Genomic DNA, 22,662 nt, shown 5'->3' with positions numbered 1-22,662 from the left:
AGACCCATCTTTTCAGCCTGGCTTTTAATAATATTTAATTGGTTTTAAATGGTTTAAAAAATGAGTTTCATGTTAATATTTTAACTGCTTTTATTTTGCATTTTATGCTGAATTTTAAATGGGTTGAATTTTTGATGTAAACTGTCCATTCTTGGATGGGCAGTAAATAAGTGAAACAAGCAAATTAAATAAATACAGAATGGAAGCTTTCACTGCTCTTTCACCCACCCAAGGCCACTGTTTAGATCAGGGGTGGGGAACCTTGGCTCTCCAGCTGTTGTTGAACTACAACTCCCATCATCCCCAGCCACAATTTGTAGTTCAAAAACAGCTGGAGGGTCAAGGTTCCCCACCCCTGGTTTAGATGGTAGTTTGAACAAAGCTAACCTATGCATGTGTTGTAGGAAGTTCCATCTTTTAAAAGGTGTGCGACAGATAACTATTGCTACTATTTCTATAACCAAAGTTCTCAAAGCAGTTTACATGGAATAATAATAAGCTGATTCCCTGTCCCCAAAAAGATCACAGTCTAAGAGGAAACACAAGAGAGACACCAGCAACAGCCATGGCAGGAATAAATAGGGCCAGTTACTCTCCCCCACTTCTAAATATAAGAGAATCACCACTGTTAAATGTACCTCTTTGCCTAGTTAGCAGAGGGACAGAACACCTCTTCTAAGATGGGATTTGCCATATGTAGTTCTTGTATTTGTGTTAGAAATAATAAAATAATTTTACAGACTGCTGATTAACTGGAGACAACTTTGTAATCAAAAGATTCTTAACTGAGTTATCTAACCATATAAATGTTGCAGCCCAGCCCTAAACTTGGTTGAAAAAGGAGACAAGCAAAAATCAAGGTTACGCTCCAAGTGTGACCTAACAAAAATATTTCTAAAATCACATCTCATTTGGTGATGGGAAACAGGAGTTCTATGAAAATGAACCTTCATTATTAAAGTTAGTTTTCATCATGACACTTCTGAAATAAATAATACTCTTATGATCAAATAAGAAAAGTGGGTATGCACTGCAGTAACTAAATATAATGTAATTTTCAATGTAATTATTCTCTTCTGGGGGGGATAATAATTGAAACTTTATGCTTATTACTATGCACTGAAGTACATTTTCCTCCCTTGACAAGGAGGCTGTCAAAACAGATAATTATGGAAATGCTAGAAATAGTTTGAAAGGAGACAGGAGCTGTCACAAAAAGTTTCTTCTTTTTAACATTTCACCTTGTATCCAACTGTGCAATTCAGAAGCCATTTAGTTTTTATTACTGCACAGCAAACACACAGTGCATTAGAAATGAAAAGCAGTTATTTACTGCCGTTTATATTCCAAGTCACTTTCAGACTTGCCACACTAGTTGCTCAAGGAACATACAAATGTATTCAAGTTCACATTTGAATGCAACTTGGAGGATTTTTAGAGAACCCCATCTTCAGCCTTCAAGCATGAGAATGTTCCCACCTCTGATGTCACTTTGGCTTTAACTCACCAGATGGTATTTAGCTTATAGAAAATGGAAACACAGAAACTATGTAAAGGTTACACACAAATGTGTACAACAAAATCCAGTTGTTTTTTTAAGTTGGTAAGATGAAAGCACCTTTGGGAGAGGGTTAATGTAAAGCAGAAAAATTCAAGGGGAGAGGAATACTTAACCCTGTGTGTCCTTGCTGCTTCTCCATTCCAAATCACATCTACACTGGGAGAGCAGAAAAGTAGGGAAGGAGTGGGGGCAGCAATATCACATGTAGCGAGCAGAGGGAGGTATGGCAGTGGGAGATGGGCAGGCCGTTACAGGGGGAAATGGACCAGGCAATTGAGGCCTGTTCCTTTTTCCAGCTCTTCTCCCAAACCTCTGATCCCAGGGAGCTCTGAGAACACTCGGTTGAGGATTAGGGTACTGCTGCTGAATGCCAGATCCGTCAACCCTAAAACATCTCTCATCCATGATTTAATTGTGGATGAGCATGCTGACCTGGTATGTGTGACGGAGATCTGGTTAGATGAGTTGGGTGGGGTTGGTCTTTCTCAGCTCTGTCCTCCAGGTTTCCTGATTATGCAGCCTGGAGGGTCAAGGAGGGAGCGTTGCAGTCATCTATCGAGAGACCTTTCCCATTCTCAGGTGCCTGGTCAGGCAATCTCAGAATTGTTTGTCCTTGAGGGTGGGCCTCTGAGATAGGCTGGGGATTCTGCTGGTGTACCGATCACCCCACTGCACTTCAGTCCCCCTACCTGAGTTGGCAGGAGTGGTCTCGGAGGTGGCCTTGGGCTCCCCCAGGCTTATTGTTTTGGGGGATTTCAATGTCCATGCTAAGGCACCTAGTAGGTGCGGCTCAGAATTTCATGGCCTCCATGGCAACCATGGGCCTGTCTCAGTTGGTATCGGGCCCTACCCACATGGCAGGACATACTCTGGATCTGGTTTTTGCCGACCGGGGAATAAATGATCCGGTGGTAGGGGAGTTTGAGATAACTCCCTTGTCATGGACAGATCATCATCTGGTGGGGTTTAGTTTGACTGCTCTGTCTGCCCTCTGCAGGAGTGGTGGACCGATTAGAAATGGTCCACCCCTGGAGACTTATGAATCCGCTTGGATTCCAGACGGCCCTCAGGGAGTTTCCAGTGTCCAGAACGGGTTACCCTGTCGAGGCCCTGGTCAATCTCTGGAATGGAGAGATGGCCCAGGCTGTTGACACGGTTGCTCCTAAATGCCCTCTTCAGCTTGATGGCGCACGTCCGGCTCCTTGGTTTTCCTTGGAGCTTAGTACAATAAAACAACTCGGGCGATGGCTGGAATGATGCTGGGGAAAGAGTTGTGGCAAATCCAACCGAACATGGGCTAGAGCCCATTTTAGGGACTACTCTGTGGTGGGGGGGCGGCGGCGAAGAAATGCTTTTTTTCCATCTCCATTGCATCTGCTCAGTGCAGACCAGGGGAACTGTTGCATGTAACAAAGATGTCTCTGTTGGTTCTGCTGGACTTCTTGGCGGCTTTCGATACCATCGACCATGGCATCCTTCTGGGCTGCCTCTCGAGTATGGGAATCGGAGACACTGCGTTGCAGTGGTTCTTGTCCTTTCTTGGGGGAAGGGTCCAGAATGTGGTGCTGGGGGACTACTGCTCAGCTCAGTGGTCATTGGCCTGTGGGGTCCCACAGGGTTCAGTCTTGTCCCCCATGCTGTTTAACGTCTACATGAAATCGCTGGGAGAGGTCATCCGGGGACTTGGACTGAGTTGTCAGCAATATGCATATGACACTCAGCTCTATCTCTCCTTGTCACCTGATCCTAGGGAGGCGGTGGATGTCCTGAATCGGGGGCTGGAGGCCGTGATGGGTTGGATGTGGGCTAATAAGCTAAAATTGAATCCGGACAAAATGGAGATAATGTTGGTCGGTAGGAGAGCCAATTGGGATGAGGAGATTTTACCGGTTCTGGATGGGGTTGCACTCCCCTTGAAGGAGCAAGTACACAGCTTGGGGGTATTGATGGATGCACTCTGCTTTTGGAAGCTCAGGTGGAGGCGGTCACCAGGGGTGCCTTTGCACAGCTTCGGCTAGTGCGCCAGCTGCGTCCCATTCTCGAGAAGGCAGATCTGGCCACAGTAACCCATGCCTTAGTCACGTCATGGCTGGATTACTGTAACACACTCTATGTGGGGCTGCCCTTGAAGAATATCTGGAAACTGCAGCTAGTGCAAAATGTGGTAGCTAGAGTTTTATCGGGAGCTGCCCGATGGGAGCACATCACACCCATTTTGAAAGAGCTGCACTGGCTACCAGTTTGTTTCCAGGTCCAATTCAAGGTGCTGTTTTTGACCTTTAAAACCCTTAACGGTTTGGGCCCTGGATATCTGAGGGACCGCCAGATCGCAAGGGTTTCTGCCCACTTGATGAGGTCATCTGAGGGGTCTCTGCTCCGGGTGCTGACAATGAGGGAGGCTTGGTTGCCTTCTCTGGAATGGGAAGGGATAGGGCCTTCTCTGGAACGGGACAGGGCCTTCTCTGGAATGCTCTTCTAGTGGTTATTCGTTCCTCAGTTTCCATCACAGCTTTTAGGAACATAGGAAACTGCCATATACTGAGTCAGCCCATCAGTCTATCTAGCTCAGTATTGTCTTCACAGACTGGCAGTGGCTTCTCCAAGGTTGCAGGCAGGAATCTCTCTCAGCCCTATCTTGGAGAAGCCAGGGAGGGAACTTGAAACCTTCTGCTCTTCCCAGAGCGGCTTCATGCCCTGAGGGGAATATCTTGCAGTGCTCACACATCAAGTCTCCCATTCATATGCAACCAGGGCAGACCCTGCTTAGCTATGGGGACAAGTCGTGCTTGCTACCACAAGACCAGCTCTCCTCTCCTCTTTTAGAAAGCATGTTAAATCCTGCCTTTTCACCCAGGCTTTTATATGATTGTGTCTGCTGCTGCTCTTTGTACTTTGTATTGTTTTTATGCTTGTGTTTAAAAATTTTTAATCAGATTTGTTTTATATTTTTAGCTTAATATTTTAATTGTGTCATTTTTACGATCTTGTTTTTAAATTCTGCTGTAAACCACCTTGGGATTTTTTAAATGAAAGGCAGCATATAAATTAAACAATAACTAACTAACTAACTAACTAACTAAATAGAAGCTGCTTCTCTTCCACAGGTTTCAAAAGTGTGTTTGAAAGAGGAAAATGTACTCTTGGGACCCAATGGGAGAAATGCGGCTAAGGGAAGCTATTTGGAGCAGGAAAGCATTCTCCTATATGTACCAGAGACGAAAGTGAAAGAGCTCCACAAGACACATAATATTTAACATTTTCTTAAGAGTCCATAAGAACTGTAGAGCAGCTCAGAAAACAAGCAATCCAATAGTAATGAAAAATACAGCAAAGACAATCATTGTTCTCACTTTTCAGATTGATTCTAAATTGCCTCCAAAGGAGCACAGCTCCATAGATGTTTGTGTTCCAACCACCATTGTTTCCTGTAACAGGAATTCCCAGATGTTGTTGACTACAACTCCTATAATCCCCAACCAAAAAAGCTGGGAAAGTTGGGAGCTGTGGTCAACAACAATCCATGTAACAGGGAACACTGCCAATCATATTTCCTTAACCATTATGTGAGGTCAATGTTGGGGGTCTCTCAAGGAGCTAAGGAAGTTTCTAAAAGGATCAACTGTGCAGGCACAATCCCAATAGCATGACTGCACAGAGGATCATGAAAAAGACCCATGGTTCCACATGTTCTATAGACCTGAACAACTGTGGTTACTTTTAACTAATCAAAACAAACCAAAAACAAACCAGGCTTGTGAACAAAATTCAGTTAAAATTAGTAAAAGTTCTACATATCTGGATGCTATATGGAGCTGGAGGTAGCATAAAATCAAAACCAGAATCTTTGGGTTGCCTCTTCCGGCATTCAAAGGAAAAGAGGTGAGCAGGAGAGCATTAGTTCGTGGCTCTGTCAGACTCATTCATGATCATCTAATTGATCATAGTCTGAATCGGTCCAGAGGGGCTTGATAACAGTGTTCAAGTTCATGAAAAGTTGCCTTATGGAAGATAGGGATGAGTTATTTTTGTCTAATGTGCACAGGGCAAGAAATGTATGCACCTAGAACCTAAACACATTATAAAGAAAATGGAAGAGGGTTGCAAATATGAAGAGAAAACTAGGAATACTGTATAGCATCTAGACTAGGGATTGTCATGGCTCAGACCTCTGAGTCAGAGGAGGAGCGGGAGGACTTGGTTGGGAGAGCAGGCTCAGAAGCACAGCAGGAGGACCTGGCTGTGAGAACAAACTCTGAAGCTGAGGTGAAACAGCAGCAGACAGAGGAATTTGGACAGCTGACAGAGATGAGGGCTGAGGAGACTGATCAAGAGGAAGCTGGAATTTCACCTGTGTTAAGAAGATGTCTCAAGAGAAAGGCTCAGTGGGAGACACTCAGGCGCAAGATCTCGCAGGAGAGGAAATAGAAATGCTGAGTCAGGAAAGCCTGATTGGCTGCCGGTTATCTTGAGCCCTATATCAAGCAGACACTGTTCATGAGTCAGTACTGTCAGCAACACTGTTTTCTGCAGACAGTGTTCCACGTACTTTAATTGTTCAACCTTTCTTGTTTCAGCCGGTCCTTGTTCTGTTCCTTCCTTGCTCCTTTAGTTCAGTTATCATAGAGTGGGGTACCTAGTATAGTTTTAAGGGACTTTATTTTGGCTTATACTACTTTATCTTTGAGCGTCTTTTTTCGCTTTGGTTAGCGCAGCTAAGCTGCTACTCTTATCTATAGAATTTCTCTTTAGAATAGAATATATAGACTCGCAGAAGTGCAGCTGGAGGGATTGTAAATCCTGTCGGGTCAGCCGTGCCAACAGATTTATGACAGGGATATGCAGAACTTTTAGCTGCCAAAATGTTTTGACTTGAAATGGGCCAATTAGAGTGTTTCAAGCTTGAAACAGAGCACCCTGTCTCGAGTTTGAAGCAGAACCACCCATTTTGATAGAAACGTTTCAACATTCCAAGTGCCATTTTGGAGGTTTGCTTTTCTCTTACTGATTGGTTTTATGGTCCTGACTTCCGATTGCCTTGCAATCTCCTTGCTTCTTTTTGGCTTGTTATTATACAAATGGAGTGTTGTGATAGGCAACTGTGGCCCCATTGGCTGGGAGGAAGGAGGAAAACAAAAGGAGGAAATCTCAAATTCAAAATGTATTCAAAGGAACTGGGAGGGGGAGAGAGAGAGAGAGCACCCTTATACTGTGCATCGTTTAAAGAAGAGGATACATCAGGACAGAAGGGAAGGAGGTTTGATTTTGTGGTTTTCTTTTCTCAGCACAGGGTATAATATGCTGTGCTATTTGCTTCTATAACTATCTGGTTTAGCTGGATCTCAGATTGACAAAGGCAGAACTTGGGTGCCTGCCTTGAACCTTCCTTGAATTGTGGTTTGTTTTGTTTGTGAGATAGTATTGTGGTGGGAAATGGACAGTGGGAGCGTTCTCTCTCTCTCTCTCTCTGATATTTCTCGGTGACTGCTGTGATGAGCTCCATGTCTGGCCTTGAGATTAACTTGAGCATCTGCTCTGAAATCTGCACTGAAAGGTGTACTCAATCAAAATGTGGCTGAAGTTGCTCTAGTTGAGCTTATGGCTATGTTTGTTGTTAAGTAACAGTGCTTGCAAATTGCAATGCAAAACTAGTGTGTACACTGCACTCTGGGTGCAGCTTGTTCCAGCCATGGGGAACAATGGGGAAACTCAAAACACCCCATTGTTCCCCATAGGTAGCTCCTAGGGACACTAAAGTGAGTTTTGTGGTAGGGCATGATGGGTGCTACCTACAACTTAACCCACAAAATAAATGGGCAAGCAGGCAATTTTTATTTATTTTTTAACCTTTCCCCCAACCCCCATAGGATCATATTGAGGTTTTGGGGAAAAGGTTGAAAAATTGTTTAGATAATGTCTTGTGCTAGCATATATACAGTTGCATTGCCATAATGCCATCATGTGCAAAGAAAGTAACCTCTGTTACAGTCTAGGTTTTGCTAGTGGAAGATGTTGCACTAGCACAACACAGTAAAATAACTAATTATTGTGCAACAGGCTGCACCACCTCTTGCACAATGTATATGTTCCTGAGAAAATTCCTCTCCCACTAGTAGAAGCATAATTGTTGTACAGCACTTCCTCCTGCACAACTTCATACATGTCCTCCAATAATATTCCTCTTCCGCTAGCAGTAGTATAACATTACAAAGAACTATAACCACAAATAGTCCTTCTACAACTATCACTGTGGATGCTACCTTATGTTGGCAAATCCCTCTCACTTGAAATACTTAAAGCTTGGAACAACTGCCAACCGAACCCAATACTAAATATAAATGTCATAGACATCACTGGGATGTGTACAGAGCACAAAGTGACAAAATAATGAAAAACTATTAAGAATGTGCTGTGAAACAGATAAGGAAAAGGCTGCTGCTGGAAAAAAACTGTTTACAGACAGAAAGGTCTTGAATCAATTACAAGAGAAATCTCATTGCATTTTAATTCAATCACAAAGTCCTACTGGAATTTAAATGTGTATACATGCGAACCTCGTTATCCACAGTTTCAATATTCGTGGATTCACCTATCTGCCAATCAAAAAAATGTCACAACCTCGTTATTCGCAGTCGGGTGTCCTGCGTATCCATGGTTTTAGGGACAAATACCCATATATGGCTATGCTTTTCCTTTCTGCTTTGTGGGTAGTGAGAGGAGGTTGGAGGAGTGTTTTGAAAATCTGAATGCGTTTTTGAGTTCTTGTGCTTTTGGCAGCATATTGGATACCTGGTGCCCTCAAGGAGCCTTAGGGAGCCGTTTGGAGCCATTCCTTTTTGCTTTTGCTGCCTTTGCTGTGGAGGTTTCCCAGGCCAGTGCCAACGTTCCCACTGCCATTCCCTGTGAATATCTCGGAGGAGCCTCCAGCAACACTGTGCAGCCCCAGTAAGATGATAATATACTAACTTCAATCAATGTAGAGTGATTTTTAAAATTAATTTATTATCATCATCATTATTATTTTTATTGAAACAACTTGCAGTACTGTGATTTTAAACTTGTTAATTAATTAACTGAACCCTTACCATATACAGTACAGTGTACTGCAGTTAATTTAAATGGCAATTTATTTTTGTAATAATGTATGGTATCCATTAAAATGTACTTTTAAGTACATGCTGCGCTGTGCCCATATTTTAAGTACAGTACAGTGCTCTATCCAATGAACACTTCATTGAACATGAATTGCTCTTAAGTGTTGTATCCATCAAAAATAGATTTAAAGCATCCATTCTAAATTTATTTTAATTACTGTGTACACACAGTACTATCAATTACTGTCCTGTCCGGTACTGTACATTTATCAACTTTGTGTGTGTGTGGGGGGGGATTGTCTGGCATAACTGTGCTACACCTGTACTGTACCTAATTTTTCTTCCTCCAATCAAGATGAGCAAGCACGTAGAGAAGAGCTCTGCCGAGGTGGCAAAAGGTCATACAAGCAGGGGCGAAACTACCATTAGGCAAGGGGAGGCGGCTGCCTGGGGGCCCACACGCCTCAAGGGGGCCCCCCAGAGGCAAGTCACATGTGAAGTGAGTGTGTGTGCATCAGCGAGGGGCCCATTTTAAAATTTTGTCTCTGGGCCCACTCCAGCCTCCTTACGCCCCTGCATACAAGATGTTGCCCTTGAGCAAGAAGATCAAGCTGCTGGACATGCTGGCTTGTAGGGACAATGTGGCATCCGTTAGCCACCATTATGGCATTAATGAGTCCACTGTCCACTCAATAAACAAGTGTGATGCATCCGCGCCAGTGGTGATCTTCAGAACATCGCTGAGTGTGAAGGTAGTGTTCCATGCACGAGTCCCACATGCAAGGGATGAGAAAAGCCCTCAACCTCTGGATTGAGGACCAGACCCGAAAAATGGGCCTCTGAGCAGTCCAGTAATCTGCAAGCAAGTGCTGCAGCTCTACAGGCGCTTTGTGGCAGAAGGTCGTCAAGCGGTGGCAACACCAGAAGGCGCTGAGTCTAGTTTCCAAGCCAGCAGGGGCCGGTTCGAGCAGTTTAAGCGCCGCTACAGCCTCCACAATGTTAAGCTGTTGGGGGAAGTAGCATTGGCGGACCATGAGGTGGCGGAACATTACCCGGCAGAGTTCCAATGGCTTACTGAGTCTCAAGGGTACAGGCTAGAGCAAGTCTTCAACAGTGATGAGACAGGCCTGTTCTGGAAGTGGATGCCATCCCACTCATTCATCAGAAATGAAGAAAAAAACCACTTCCGACTTCAAGGCAGCCAAGGACTGCCTGTCTATGCTGGTGTGTGGCAATGCTGCAGGGTACTGCATCATTAAGCCCATGCTGCTTTACCAAGTCCAAAACCCTCGTGCCCTCAACAGGAAGAACACGAGCCAACTTCCTGCATTCTGGAAAGCAAGCACAAGAGCATGGGTGACTGCAGCAGTTTTCACAGACTGCATGAACAACTGCTTCCTTGCTTCATGAGGTGTGAAGGTATCTCAACATTAAAAACTTGGTCTTCAGAGTACTCCTGGTGCTGGGCAACATCCCTGGCCACCCTGAGACGCTGCAGCTTGCGCACCCGGACCTGCTGATCATCTTCTTGTCACCTAATACCACCTTATTAACCCAGACAATGGACCAAGGTCTTATAGAAACCTTCTACATACGATGCACCTTCAGGAGGCCGATCCCACGTTGTCGGTCAACAATTGCTGGAAGGGCTATAGTATCACTAACTGCACTGAGAACATTGCAGCATCCCTGTCATAGACAAAGCCCCACACATAGAACACAATGTGGAGGAAGTTGTGGCCCGGGGCAGTCACCTCTTCACCCACTGCAGCCATTCTCTCTGTGGCAGACAAGGTGTAGCACATTGCTGGCCTTGTGCATGCTGTTGGTGGTGAGGGCCTGGAAGACATTGAGTCACATCAGCAGCTCATCGAATCGCACCAGGAGGAGCTCACGGCAGAAGAACCAGAGGAGATGCTGCAGGCAGCTCCTGGAGCGAGGGACAAGAGGAGAAAGAGGAAGAGATGCTTCCCAAGCTCTTCACCATGCAGGGGCTCTCAGAGATCCTCCAGCTGGAAACTGTGTTGTTGGACAGAGTGTTTGAGCTTGACCCACTAATGGAGCGGAGAATCAACTTCAAGCGGCAGCTACAGGCAGCTTTGCAACCATACTAAGATACTTATAGGGCACTGCAAAGCAAGGCAAAGCAGTAAAGCATTACAATGTACTTCACAAAGGCTGCAAGTACATCCACCACCACAGCTGAGGAGTGGCCCTGGCCATCATCGCCGGAAGCAACACCAGCACTTCTGCTGGCTTTGAGGTGCAAACTCCAGCAGTAGAGTGAGGGAACCACTGCTTTTTAAATTTCAGTTTTCATGCCAAAGGACACAGAATGGAGTGATGCTAACTCCAGCTGTGGAGTGAGGGAACTCCCCTGTGCATGCTTACTTGAACTGGCTCTGCTGCTGTGCAGTCTCTCTGGCGAACCTGCAAACCAGTCAGGCCCTAACCGGCATTACTAGAGGAGCTAGAGTGGGAAAGCTTAAGTTCTGAGGTAGCCAAGGCACAGTGTGGTGCACCATCTTTATTTCAGCTTTTTTCCTGGAGGCTTTTCAGACAGCAGGGCTTTATGGAGAGTTCGGGGCATAACTGACACTCCAGAGCAAAAAGAGGATTTTTTTTTACCCTGGACATAAAAACGGGGTAGATTCTTATACGGAAGAAAAAACCCAAATCGTGTATAAAATGCTCCCTGAAATATTGCAAAGACTTCAGGGTAAATCTGGCCGATATGTGAACGCACACCCACAATCTCAAAGTAAAGATACCGTCTGAAAAAGCTGCTGGTGTTTTGGTGATTTTTCAGGCTTCTTTCCAAGGCTCCAAAATCTAACCCCCAAATTCCCATAGACTTAATTGCTTCATTATTCATGGTTTCGTTATTTGTGATTGTAGGCACGGAATGGAACCCCTACAAATGAAGAGATCTGCCTGTACCCATATACATTATGTCTATATAATTCACATACACATAAAGTCTACATCAAGACCCTCCCAACTTTGCAGTCATTCATGCTTTAACATTTTTTAGCCATCTTACCCATTTAGGTTCCTTGCAACCATCTTTACAATTCCCTCTGCAGCTAAAGTTAGTCTTACTGGCCAAGATAACTCAAAAGACAGAGAAAGAAAGGCGAGAATGAGGAGAAAGGGACAAGAAAGCAATGCTGAAGAGGCAGCAATATGCCCCAGCAGCCACCAACAATGCACTGCATTGGTATGATTTGGAAATGAAACATTGGCACAAAAATGCTCTGGCAGTGCAAAAGGTCCAGTGAGACACAGCAATTAAAATCTGCAATACCTTCCCCAACCCCAAGGGGAGAGGATAAGTCTTCTGCTCCTGAGAGATGCAAGAAAATGAGACAGGGAGGTTTGCTATACAACTTCAATAAGAAATACAATCAAAAGTATCCCCCAGTTCGATAGCTGTGAAAGAGCATTTACCATATCAACACTGTTGTCAGAAACCATACAATACAGAGACTAAGTCAGTCTATCTTGGGAGTGATTTCAGATAAAATACTACACTTGCAGAGTAAGATGAAAAAAATAGAAAAGCTGCCACACACATGCACATGTTCTCATTCTGAAGAACGAAAGAAGGAAGAGGTCATTTATTTAGAATAGGTTTCCCCATCAAACATGAAAAGTTAATCACTCTGTAGCACTCATCAGGTATGGTGTTATACATGCACATTGGGCTTGTTCAAATCTTCATCTTCGAATTTCCAAAACCAAACCATCTACACAACCCTCCTGGCACTGTGCAGTGATAACTGTTCCTACTGTCCACCTCTGGGCAATGCTGTGCGGTTCCCTGTGCTGGTGGAACCACTTAAAGAGAAATGAAGCCCTGCCAGTCCCAGTGATGTCTGGGAGGGCGTGCAGAGAGCATTGTGAAGGGGAGTCCTTTCCAGTGTGTTCCCCCATAAAGCTCAGTCCAGTAAAACCAATACACTGATGCAAGGTAAGAGCTATGCAGTGGCTTACAATGGGCTGGAGTGCCATTTGGCTATTCCAGCAGCCTCCCCCAGTTTTAAGGGGCCAGGAGAACAAGCCAGAGTATTCACACCAAGATCACAAGTTGCACTATTGGCTCACAGAGCTAGAACTCTCTCAGCCCTATAGGGCCAGAAATAGTTGCATTCACCCCAGTATGCTCTTTTTTATTCTGAAAAAAAAAACAAACAGTGCTGAGAGTTGCCACTCATCAGCTTGCCCCAGGTAAGCAGAAAATAGTTTCTCAACTGTCATGAATAAATAAGGTAGTATAGCACAGGCTTAGCCAGATTTGAGTATCCACTTTAACTATACAGTCACTACTGTGACTGTATAAGACAGGTTTTGCTCTGTTCCCCCTCCACCATACCCATTTTTTTTGGCCTTTATATATTTGTGAATGAGTATTGTACCCTGTATTTTTCAGGACGCTGGATTAGATAGGCCTTGAGCCTGATCTAGCAGGACTGTTCTTATGACAAGACTGTGAAAAGCGTATTTCATTAGCACTATGAAATATTAACATAATTTGTTTTGCTGTCCTGGCAAATATGTTAGCGATGGGTCTAGAGGGCTGCAATTTAATGGCAAACTACCTTGTTATGGAATACAAAATTCCCTTTAAAAATCATTTAACAATAATGAATTCAATATTTTTGCTATTGTGTAAGAACCATTTAAGATCACTTATGGAATGAACTTGTTAGTCAAAACCAACTGTAGTTGAAGGCGGGGGGGGGGAATCAAATTTAGTTTCTTACCTCAATTGTAGGTGGATCTTTTCTTCTTTTTCTAATCCAAGCTACAAAAAAGCAAGCACACATATTTCAACTCCTCCTCATAATGACATCAGTAGATATAATAAATAATTGTAACAATAACCAGTTTCTAAAGACCAGTCAGATGAAAGAACTAAGAAAGATTGATGAGGGAAGGGAATCGAGACAGCTCTAGCAGTCATGGAAGAACACTAGAGAAACAGGCATGGTACAAGCGCATAGCATCCACATCCAGGGAAGCTCCACCCTTGTTGCTAGAAAGCCTCCCCCACTCTCTTTGGAAACCCTGGTTTCACACATAACCAAGGCTGAGCAAGGCATAGACAAACATTTGGTGCCAGGAAGGATATTGGCTTCTGTTTGCATCAAACAGCTACATCATGGAAATCCTGAACTGGTACAAAAGTCAGCTAACAGGTGATGCATCTTTCCTGAATTCCATGCATTCTTAATGAAGCCAGAGATCCTGATGCAGCAAGAAGTCCCCAAAAGATAGGGACTACATTGAGCAGTGGCCCCTCTAATTTTTTTTATCTCTGTACAGAATGAATTTTGTTCTGGGCCACAGTATCAAGGCAGTGTGTGCGCACATCCATTCAGAATGCAGCCTTCCTGATTCAACCTGAGCGGGATCTAAAATGAACTGAGCAGACATCCAAAAACTTGTGCGCATGGGCACGTGTGCATGCCTTAGAGGGAACAGTGACCCTGAGAAGCAGGGAAGAGCACATCCTGGAATGCAATCAAGGGTACAAGTCCTAAATCAGTTGTGCAGATTCAGCACAATAGAGCCCTTTTGTTTTGTGCACACTCTGAATAGCAACTACTATACAGGTTAAACTCAAAAAATTAGAATATCGTGCAAAAGTCCATTAATTTCAGTAATGCAAATTAAAAGGTGAAACTGATATATGAGACAGACGCCTTACATGCAAAGCGAGATAAGTCAAGCCTTAATTTGTTATAATTGTGATGATCATGGCGTACAGCTCATGAGAACCCCAAATCCACAATCCCAGAAAATTAGAATATTGTGAAAAGGTTCAACAGTCTAGGCTCCAGGTGTCCCACTCCAATCAGCTAATCAATCCATAACACCTGCAAAGGGTTCCTGAGCCTTTAAATGGTCTCTCAGTCTGGTTCATTAGGAATCACAATCATGGGAAAGACTGCTGACTTGACAGTTGTGCAGAAAACCATCATTGACACCCTCCATAAGGAGGGAAAGCCTCAAAAGGTAATTGCAAAAGAAGTTGGATGTTCCCAAAGTGCTGTATCAAAGCACATTAATAGAAAGTTATGTGGAAGGGGAAAGTGTGGAAGAAAAAGGTGCACAAGCAGCAGGGATGACCGCAGCCTGGAGAGGATTGTCAGGAAAAGGCCATTCAAAAGTGTTGGGGACTTTCACAAGGAGTGGACTGAGGCTGGAGTTAGTGCATCAAGAGCCACCACACACAGACGGATCCTGGACATGGGCTTCAAATGTCGTATTCCTCTTGTCAAGCCGCTCCTGAACAACAAACAACGTCAGAAGCGTCTTACCTGGGCTCAAGAAAAAAAGAACTGGTCTGTTGCTCAGTGGTCCAAAGTCCTCTTTTCTGATGAGAGCAACTTTTGCATCTCATTTGGAAACCAAGGACCCAGAGTCTGGAGGAAGAATGGAGAGGCACACAATGCAAGATGCTTGAAGTCCAGTGTGAAGTTTCCACAGTCTGTGTTGATTTGGGGAGCCATGTCATCTGCTGGTGTTGGTCCACTGTGCTTCATTAAGTCCAGGGTCAACGCAGCCGTCTATCAGGAGATTTTGGAGCACTTCATGCTTCCTTCCGCAGACGAGCTGTATGGGGATGCTGACTTCATTTTCCAGCAGGACTTGGCACCTGCCCACACTGCCAAAAGTACCAAAACCTGGTTCAATGACCATGGGATTACTGTGCTTGATTGGCCAGCAAACTCGCCTGAACTGAACCCCATAGAGAATCTATGGGGCATTGCCAAGAGAAGGATGAGAGACATGAGACCAAACAATGCAGAAGAGCTGAAGGCCGCTATTGAAGCATCCTGGTCTTCCATAACACCTCAGCAGTGCCACAGGCTGATAGCATCCATGCCACGCCGCATTGAGGCAGTAATTGCTGCAAAAGGGGCCCAAACCAAGTACTGAATACATATGCTTGCTTATACTTTTCAGAGGTCCGATATTGTTCTATTTACAATCCTTGTTTTATTGGTTTCATGTAATATTCTAATTTTCTGGGATTGTGGATTTGGGGTTTTCATGAGCTGTACGCCATGATCATCACAATTATAACAAATTAAGGCTTGACTTATGTCGCTTTGCATGTAATGCATCTGTCTCATATATCAGTTTCACCTTTTAACAATAGCAATAGCAATAGCACTTACATTTATATACCGCTCTATAGCCGGAGCTCTCTAAGCGGTTTACAATGATTTAGCATATTGCCCCCAACATTCTGGGTACTCATTTTACCGACCTCGGAAGGATGGAAGACTGAGTCAACCTTGAGCCCCTGGTCAGGATCGAACTTGTAACCTTCTGGTTACAGGGCGGCAGTTTTACCACTGCGCCACCAGGGGCTCATTTTAATTTGCATTACTGAAATTAATGGACTTTTGCACGATATTCTAATTTTTCAAGTTTCACCGGTACCTTCGCCAAATCCAGCAATTGGAATGTTCCCCTTTGTACTTCTAACTTTCCACACCTTTGGAACTTTGTTGAGGGCAAAAGTCTATAAGAAACCTTTTCCTCCTAGATGAGAGCATGCAGTTTCTCCAAGGCATCTTTGTTGAAATCCTGTTGTGGAAACTTGAGTTATTTATTTATTACATTTCTAGACCGCCCCATCCAAAGGCTCTGGGAGGTCTTTGATGGCACACACTACCTTCTACTGCCCAGAGGTTCATCCCGCTGAGTACTCATCTGTGTGCTCAAGCCCTTGCCCCTAAACTGAATCCCTGGACTGTGGAATCCCTAAGCTAGAATACTGGATTGAGCTGAAATTACTGTCCTTGGGCATTCCTTATGTGGATCTGTACATCATGGGGTCTAGAACCACTGAGTGGCCTCCTTTTCAATATATTTACATTCATCTAAAAATGTACTGCCAAGAGCCAGACAAAAAATTAAAGCCAGGGTGCAACCAAGGTAGTGTATTATCACCATAAAATGACACAATGAAAACAAATCAGTCACACACATATAAAGGCAGTTCAAATGAAAATTATAAGGGTAGAAGTGTCCTACCCTAGTTTGGCAGCTGTGCGTATGCTTTTCCTCCGACCTCGTTCAGCTGCTGGGTCGGATGAAGCCCTCCTACCCAGCTGACATTTAACAGATGATCACCGCCCAAGTCTCTGAACTTGTGTTTTTACTCATACACAAGCAGAAAACAGGAGCAAGCACAACTCCCACGAACATTTCTCCTACATTTTTAATCATCATGTGAACTGCCTTATAGTTTGACCTTCATAGTACAGTTGTCCCTCGCCCATCGCGGTTTTCCCAATTGCAGATTTGAATATCCATGACTGGGAAATTGTGACTGCCCTCACCAACTGCGACCCGGGTATCTGTGATTTGGTGAGTTTTTTAAAAACCGTGGTTTGGGAGGGGTCATTTCTGGGGGTCCAGGGTACATTTCCAGGAGTCAGGGGCGATTCTGTTTTTAACCTTATTTTCAGCCTTCCCCTAACCACCTGTTTACCATTGGTTTTGTCTACCACAAATTCACCAACCATGAGGTTTTCCGGGAACGGAACCCTTGTGGTTGGTGAGGGACGACTGTACACACAAAACTTAAAAGATAAAGAGGATGAACTATTGGTTGTTCTCTCTCTCTCTCTCTCTCTCTCTCTCTCTCTCTCTCTCTCTCTCACACACACACACACACACACACACACACACACACAGTATTATTTATTCCACTGGAAGCCAGCTCTAGAAGCATGACATGAGGCTTAATTCCCACTCATTTTCTTTTTCGCCTGCATTTGTTTAAATACATAACCCAACTGATCCTGTACATTGTTTAACCCTTCTTAATTGCAGCTTGGCATCCATTGCACCATATTATTCCTTGAATACTTTCTCCAAACTTCTACTATATAGTCAGAATAAAAAGACCTCCACTGCTGTTTAGAAAAAATATTGTTCAAGAAAGGAAGCAAAAATCTTGGTAATGATTAGCAAAATTCTGCTTTGCTCTTTAATCTGGGAAATACGTTCAATGCAAGCGACTTCTAGAAAACCCTTTACATCACTCCAGCTCAATAAAGCAACATATTTTCATGCAGTTTCAGCCAAAATAGTTTCTATTTGGCACTGTACAAAAGGCAAAGGAAAAAAATATGTATACATGGACAGAGTCCAATTTTGCAACGTTCTCCTTGAGGCTTTTGAAGTCCACTGACTGCTTGCAATTCAAAATTGTCTAATTACATAGCCGTCATTAATTATATAAATACAGTACAGTACTATTTGCAGTCTGTGCTCATGATAACACTACATTTGTCTGAGAGGAATTTAGCAAGATAAACTGGACATTTCATACCTTGAGACCCTGGCATTCTTTCATCAGCACTCATTTGCATTCTCATTAGTATGCATGAGATTTTCATTGAACTTTAAGACTCCTACTGGCATATAATGCATTGTAATGAGCGTAAAAGTGAGCATGCAAATTAAAACTCCCATTAATCACTAAATGTTACCCATTTAAAAAAAGAGGAGGGGGACTAGAATAGGAAGGCTGTAAAATGCAGCGTGAAGCACACAAACTCCTAAATCTCCACAGACACTGAAAATGATGGATACCTTTTTATGAAGACCAATGACATGTGCAGAGGAGCTAAGTGACACATTCTATCACCAGATAGTCGGTGACCATTAGAATTTAAAAAATGGAAAGGTTATCAGCAGGCTGCATCCACAAGATAATGCCCCTGGCAAAGCACATGGCTTCCTTTCCTAAAGTGAACCCTTGCAGAGCAAGGAACTATGTTAATACCATGTGTAGCTAATGCTTACGGTGGATTCTTTTGAGCATTTCTCAACATATCTCAGGGTGGTGGACAATTTGGGCATGAGAGACTTGTGTTCAAATGCCTAATCAGCCATGAAGTTCACTACATGTGATCTTGGAGAATTCTCACATACACATAGTTCTACCTCACAAGGTGTGTTTGTGTGGGGTTTTTTGTTTTCGTTTTTAATAGAAAGAACAAAAGTTATGCTGTTACTTTTCTGGACTCTTAAGACAGGACAGAAAAGCTCTATATAAAGAAAACAGCTCCAAGGCTCATTGCAGGGAACAGTATTAAAAAACTACAATGATTAAATTCTTAAGAACAGTTAACTAAAATAAATCTCTTATTGGCTTAACTCCAAGTCAACCCAAACAAGAAGGTCTCAACCAAGAAAAATTCTCAGCCCTTTAATACAATTGATATTTATATACGACTTTTTTGTAAGTATTTCCACAAGAGATATTCTTGACATGGTTGACAAGAAGAGGCAGAGCCACCACTGTGCAAACGGGTTCAAATAAAAGGCCGCCAAAAGCCACCGTGCACGTGACATCATGTGCACGGGGGCATGGCCCGGGTTCCAGAGAGCCTGAGCAAGCTCTCTCTTGTCCATATGCAAATAGGGAGGAGGAGCCTGTGATGGTTAAGGTCAGATGGAATGCAATTGTTACTGGTCAGAAGATGTATTTGATTGTAGAGAAGAACCTATCTATCTATCCACACACAAACACACACACACACACACACACACACACACACACACAGATATATGAATGAAAGGATAGTGGGCGGGGTGTGCCAAGAGAGGGGTCGTGAGAGAGGAAACAGCCCCTTCAGGAGAAGGAGGCTGCCACTGTGCGAATTAGATGAGGAAACAAGATGAACAAGATCTGTTAACTCAGGAAGGAAAAGGAAAGAGAGAGAGAAAGCGCAGAGGAGAGAGAAGAAAAAGGGAGGGGAAGAGAGAATTAAGTAAGGGCGAGGGATAGACCCGGGACTTTCAGAGGCCCGAGGAGAACAGGCGGCCATGGTGGCAACAGCAGCAAGGAAGGGCCTGGTCAACCATTGCTCCAGCGGGGTAGAGCAGGAATGGGGCTCGGGTGTCCCTGGAGTTAGGAGGCTGCGGCTTGGCCAATCAGTGCGAGCAATGCCGCAGCTGCGACCAAGAGGGGTGAAGGGGTGGAAGCAACAGGATGGAGAAGGAGGAAAATGAGCATGGCTTTGATGAGGGTGGAGAGATCTCTGAGGTGAGGGGGCTGTGGCGGGGGAGGTGAGGGGAGCAATCAAGTACGAGCGCACTGATGCTCTGTGTGGGTAGTTTATTTATTATTTCTCTATGTAAACCACTTTGGGAACTTTTGTTGAAAAGCAGTATATAAATAGTAGTAGTACTATTATTTGGAATACTAATTTTGGCTAAATAAGCAATAGAAAATTGGGGAAGACAACAAAACATGAGGAATTGCTAGGAGCTCACCCTGATAAAGGGTCCAACCCCTCAGCTTTGGAATGCCCTCCCTGAAGAGCTTCGCCATACTCCCTCCCTCACTGTTTTTAAAAAATGAAACACACATCTTCTTTTTTATTATTATTATTTAGAGAATAAGAATAAAAACATGATTACATTATCATCTCTTGAACTTCCAACTTGCAGTAATTATATTATTTGTTGTTTACACAGTCAGACAGGTGTTATTGACTGGTTTATTTTATCCAGACATCGAGTCCTTCCCAAGGACCTGGGGTGGCTGAATTTTATCATTTATTTATTTATTTATTTATTAGATTTATATACTGCCCTTCCAAAATCGCTCAGGGCGGTTCACAACATGATAAAAACAATTAAAACAAATTAACAATTAAAATCAAACTATTAAAACACAATAAAACCAATAAAACAGCTAAAAGCCCTGAAAATCAGGGCAACAGTTTAAAACAATTAATCATTTAAAACTCTGGAAGGCCAGGCCAAATAAGTACGTTTTGAGGGCTCTCTTGAAGGACAGCAATGATCTCAAATTACGAATTTCTGCCGGGAGTGCATTCCATACCCCATTAGCAGCTACAGAGAAGGCCCGCCTCTGAGTCACCACCAGACAAACTGGTGGCAACTGGAGACAGACCTCCTCAGATGACCTTAATGTGCAGTGGGGATCATGTAAAAAAAAAAAAGGCACTCTTCTTGATAACTCGGACCTAAGCCGTTCAGGGCTTTAAAGGTAATAACCAGCACTTTGTATTTTGCCCGGAAACATATCAGCAGCCAGTGTAGCTGTTTCAAAACAGGCATCATATGGTCTCTCCGGGTAGCCCCAGAGACCAATCTGGCTGCCGCATTCTGAACTAACTGAAGTTTCCGGACTACGTACAAAGGCAGCCCCACGTAGAGCGCATTGCAGTAGTCAAGCCGGGAGGTTACCAGCTGATGCACCACTGTTTTGAGGTCATCCTCTCCGAGGAATGGACGCAGCTGTCGAATCAGCCGAAGCTGATAGAAAGCACTCCTGGCTATGGCCTCTACCTGAGATACCAGGGTGAGGCCTGAGTCCTGGAGTACTCCCAAGCTGCTCACCCACTCCTTCTGTGGGAGTGTAATCCAGCACAGGGAGATCTAACTCATCCCTCAGATTCTGAGCTCCCACAATGAGCACCTCCATCTTGCTTGGATTCAGCTTCAATTTGTTCTCCCTCATCCAGCCCATTACTGCCAGTAGGCAGGCATTTAGAGAATGAGTGCCATTTCCTGAAGATGAAAAGGAGAAGTAGATTTGGGTGTCATCAGCATACTGATAACACCCAGCACCAAATCTCCTGATGACCTCACCCAGTGGTTTCATGTAGATATTAAAAAGCATTGGTGACAGAATGGAGCCCTGGGGGACTCCATATAACAGCTCCCGTTTTGAGGAGCAACTGTCACCAAGCTCCACCATCTGGAATCTACCCGAGAGATAGGAGCAGAACCACTGCAAAGCAGTGCCCCCTATCCCCAACTCCCCCAGACGATCCAGAAGGATACCATGGTCGATGGTATTGAACGCCGCCGAGAGATCCAGAAGAACCAGCAGAGTTGCACTCCCTCTGTCGATTCCCTGGTAAAGGTCATCCGTCAGGCTGACCGAGGCTGTCTCAACCCCACAGCCAGCCCTAAAGCCAGTTTGAAATGGATCTAGAGAATCAGTTTCCTCCAAGACTGCCTGGAGCTGGTCGGCCACCACCCTCTCAATCACCTTGCCCAACCAAGGGAGATTGGAAATAGGCCTATAACTGTCCATCACTAAGGGATCCAAAGAAGGCTTCTTTAGGAGTGGTCTAATCAATCCCTCCTTCAAACAAGGGGGCACCCTACCCTCCCTCAGTGATGTGTTTACGATATTAACTAGGCCATCTCCAACAATATCCCTGCTAGACAGAAGCAGCCAAGTCGGGCAAGGATCCAGAGAACAGGTGGTAGGCCTCACCGCCCCAAGCAGCTTGTCCACATCCTCAGGAGTCACAGATTGAGACTGATCCAATCTAATACTGCAAGAGGGATTGCTGGACACCTCCTCCATAGACCCTGCAAAAACAGTGGAGTCCAAGTCGGCCCGAATACAGGAGCTCTTGTTTGCAAATACTACTACTACTACTACTACTACTACTACTAAATTATTATTATTAATTCAATTTCTATACCACCCTTCCAAAAATGGCTCAGGGTGGTTTACACAGAGAAATAAACAAATAAGATGGAACCCTGTCCCCAAAGGGCTCACAATCTAAAAAGAAACATAAGATAGACACCAGCAACAGTCACTGGAGGTACTGTGATGGGGGTGGATAGAGCCAGTTACTCTCCCACTGCTAAATAAAGAGAATCACCACATTAAAAGGTGCCTCTTTGCCCAGTTAGCAGGGGTTATATATGGAGTATTACAAATAACAAACCACAATTCTACTTCCACCCTCTGCTAGCCTTAACCCTGTAACAATAATTGCAGAAAAGTAAGAAATATGAATAATACACAAACCATCCCTCAATATTAAAAAAACAAAAAGTCAAATCTTGAGTGTGGGTGGTGACCTTGTGCTATATTAAAATTTATAAAAGGTTCCCAAGTTAATGCAAATGTTTCTTCTGAGTTATTCCACAAGTAGGCTGTAACCTTAGCCATCGAAGCATATTCCCATAGTT

At 44.0% G+C, this 22,662-nt stretch overlaps 1 protein-coding gene across 2 annotated transcripts in view; it reads right to left on the bottom strand.

The window, feature by feature from the left end:
- The window catches only part of NDUFAF2 (NADH:ubiquinone oxidoreductase complex assembly factor 2), a 105,371-nt gene that overhangs the window by 19,410 nt on the left and 63,299 nt on the right, over window positions 1–22,662 (bottom strand). For both annotated transcript variants that reach the window (XM_053293053.1, XM_053293051.1), the window contains one exon: window positions 13,419–13,459. In XM_053293053.1, the coding sequence (XP_053149028.1) occupies window positions 13,419–13,459 (41 nt within the window). The remainder of the gene's footprint in view (window positions 1–13,418; window positions 13,460–22,662) is intronic.

This window comes from Hemicordylus capensis, chromosome 2 (assembly GCF_027244095.1).
Source record: "Hemicordylus capensis ecotype Gifberg chromosome 2, rHemCap1.1.pri, whole genome shotgun sequence".
Classification (NCBI taxonomy): domain Eukaryota; kingdom Metazoa; phylum Chordata; class Lepidosauria; order Squamata; family Cordylidae; genus Hemicordylus; species Hemicordylus capensis.
The sequence above is the reverse complement of the archived record's forward strand: the minus strand, read 5'-3'. Positions and strand labels throughout refer to the sequence as shown.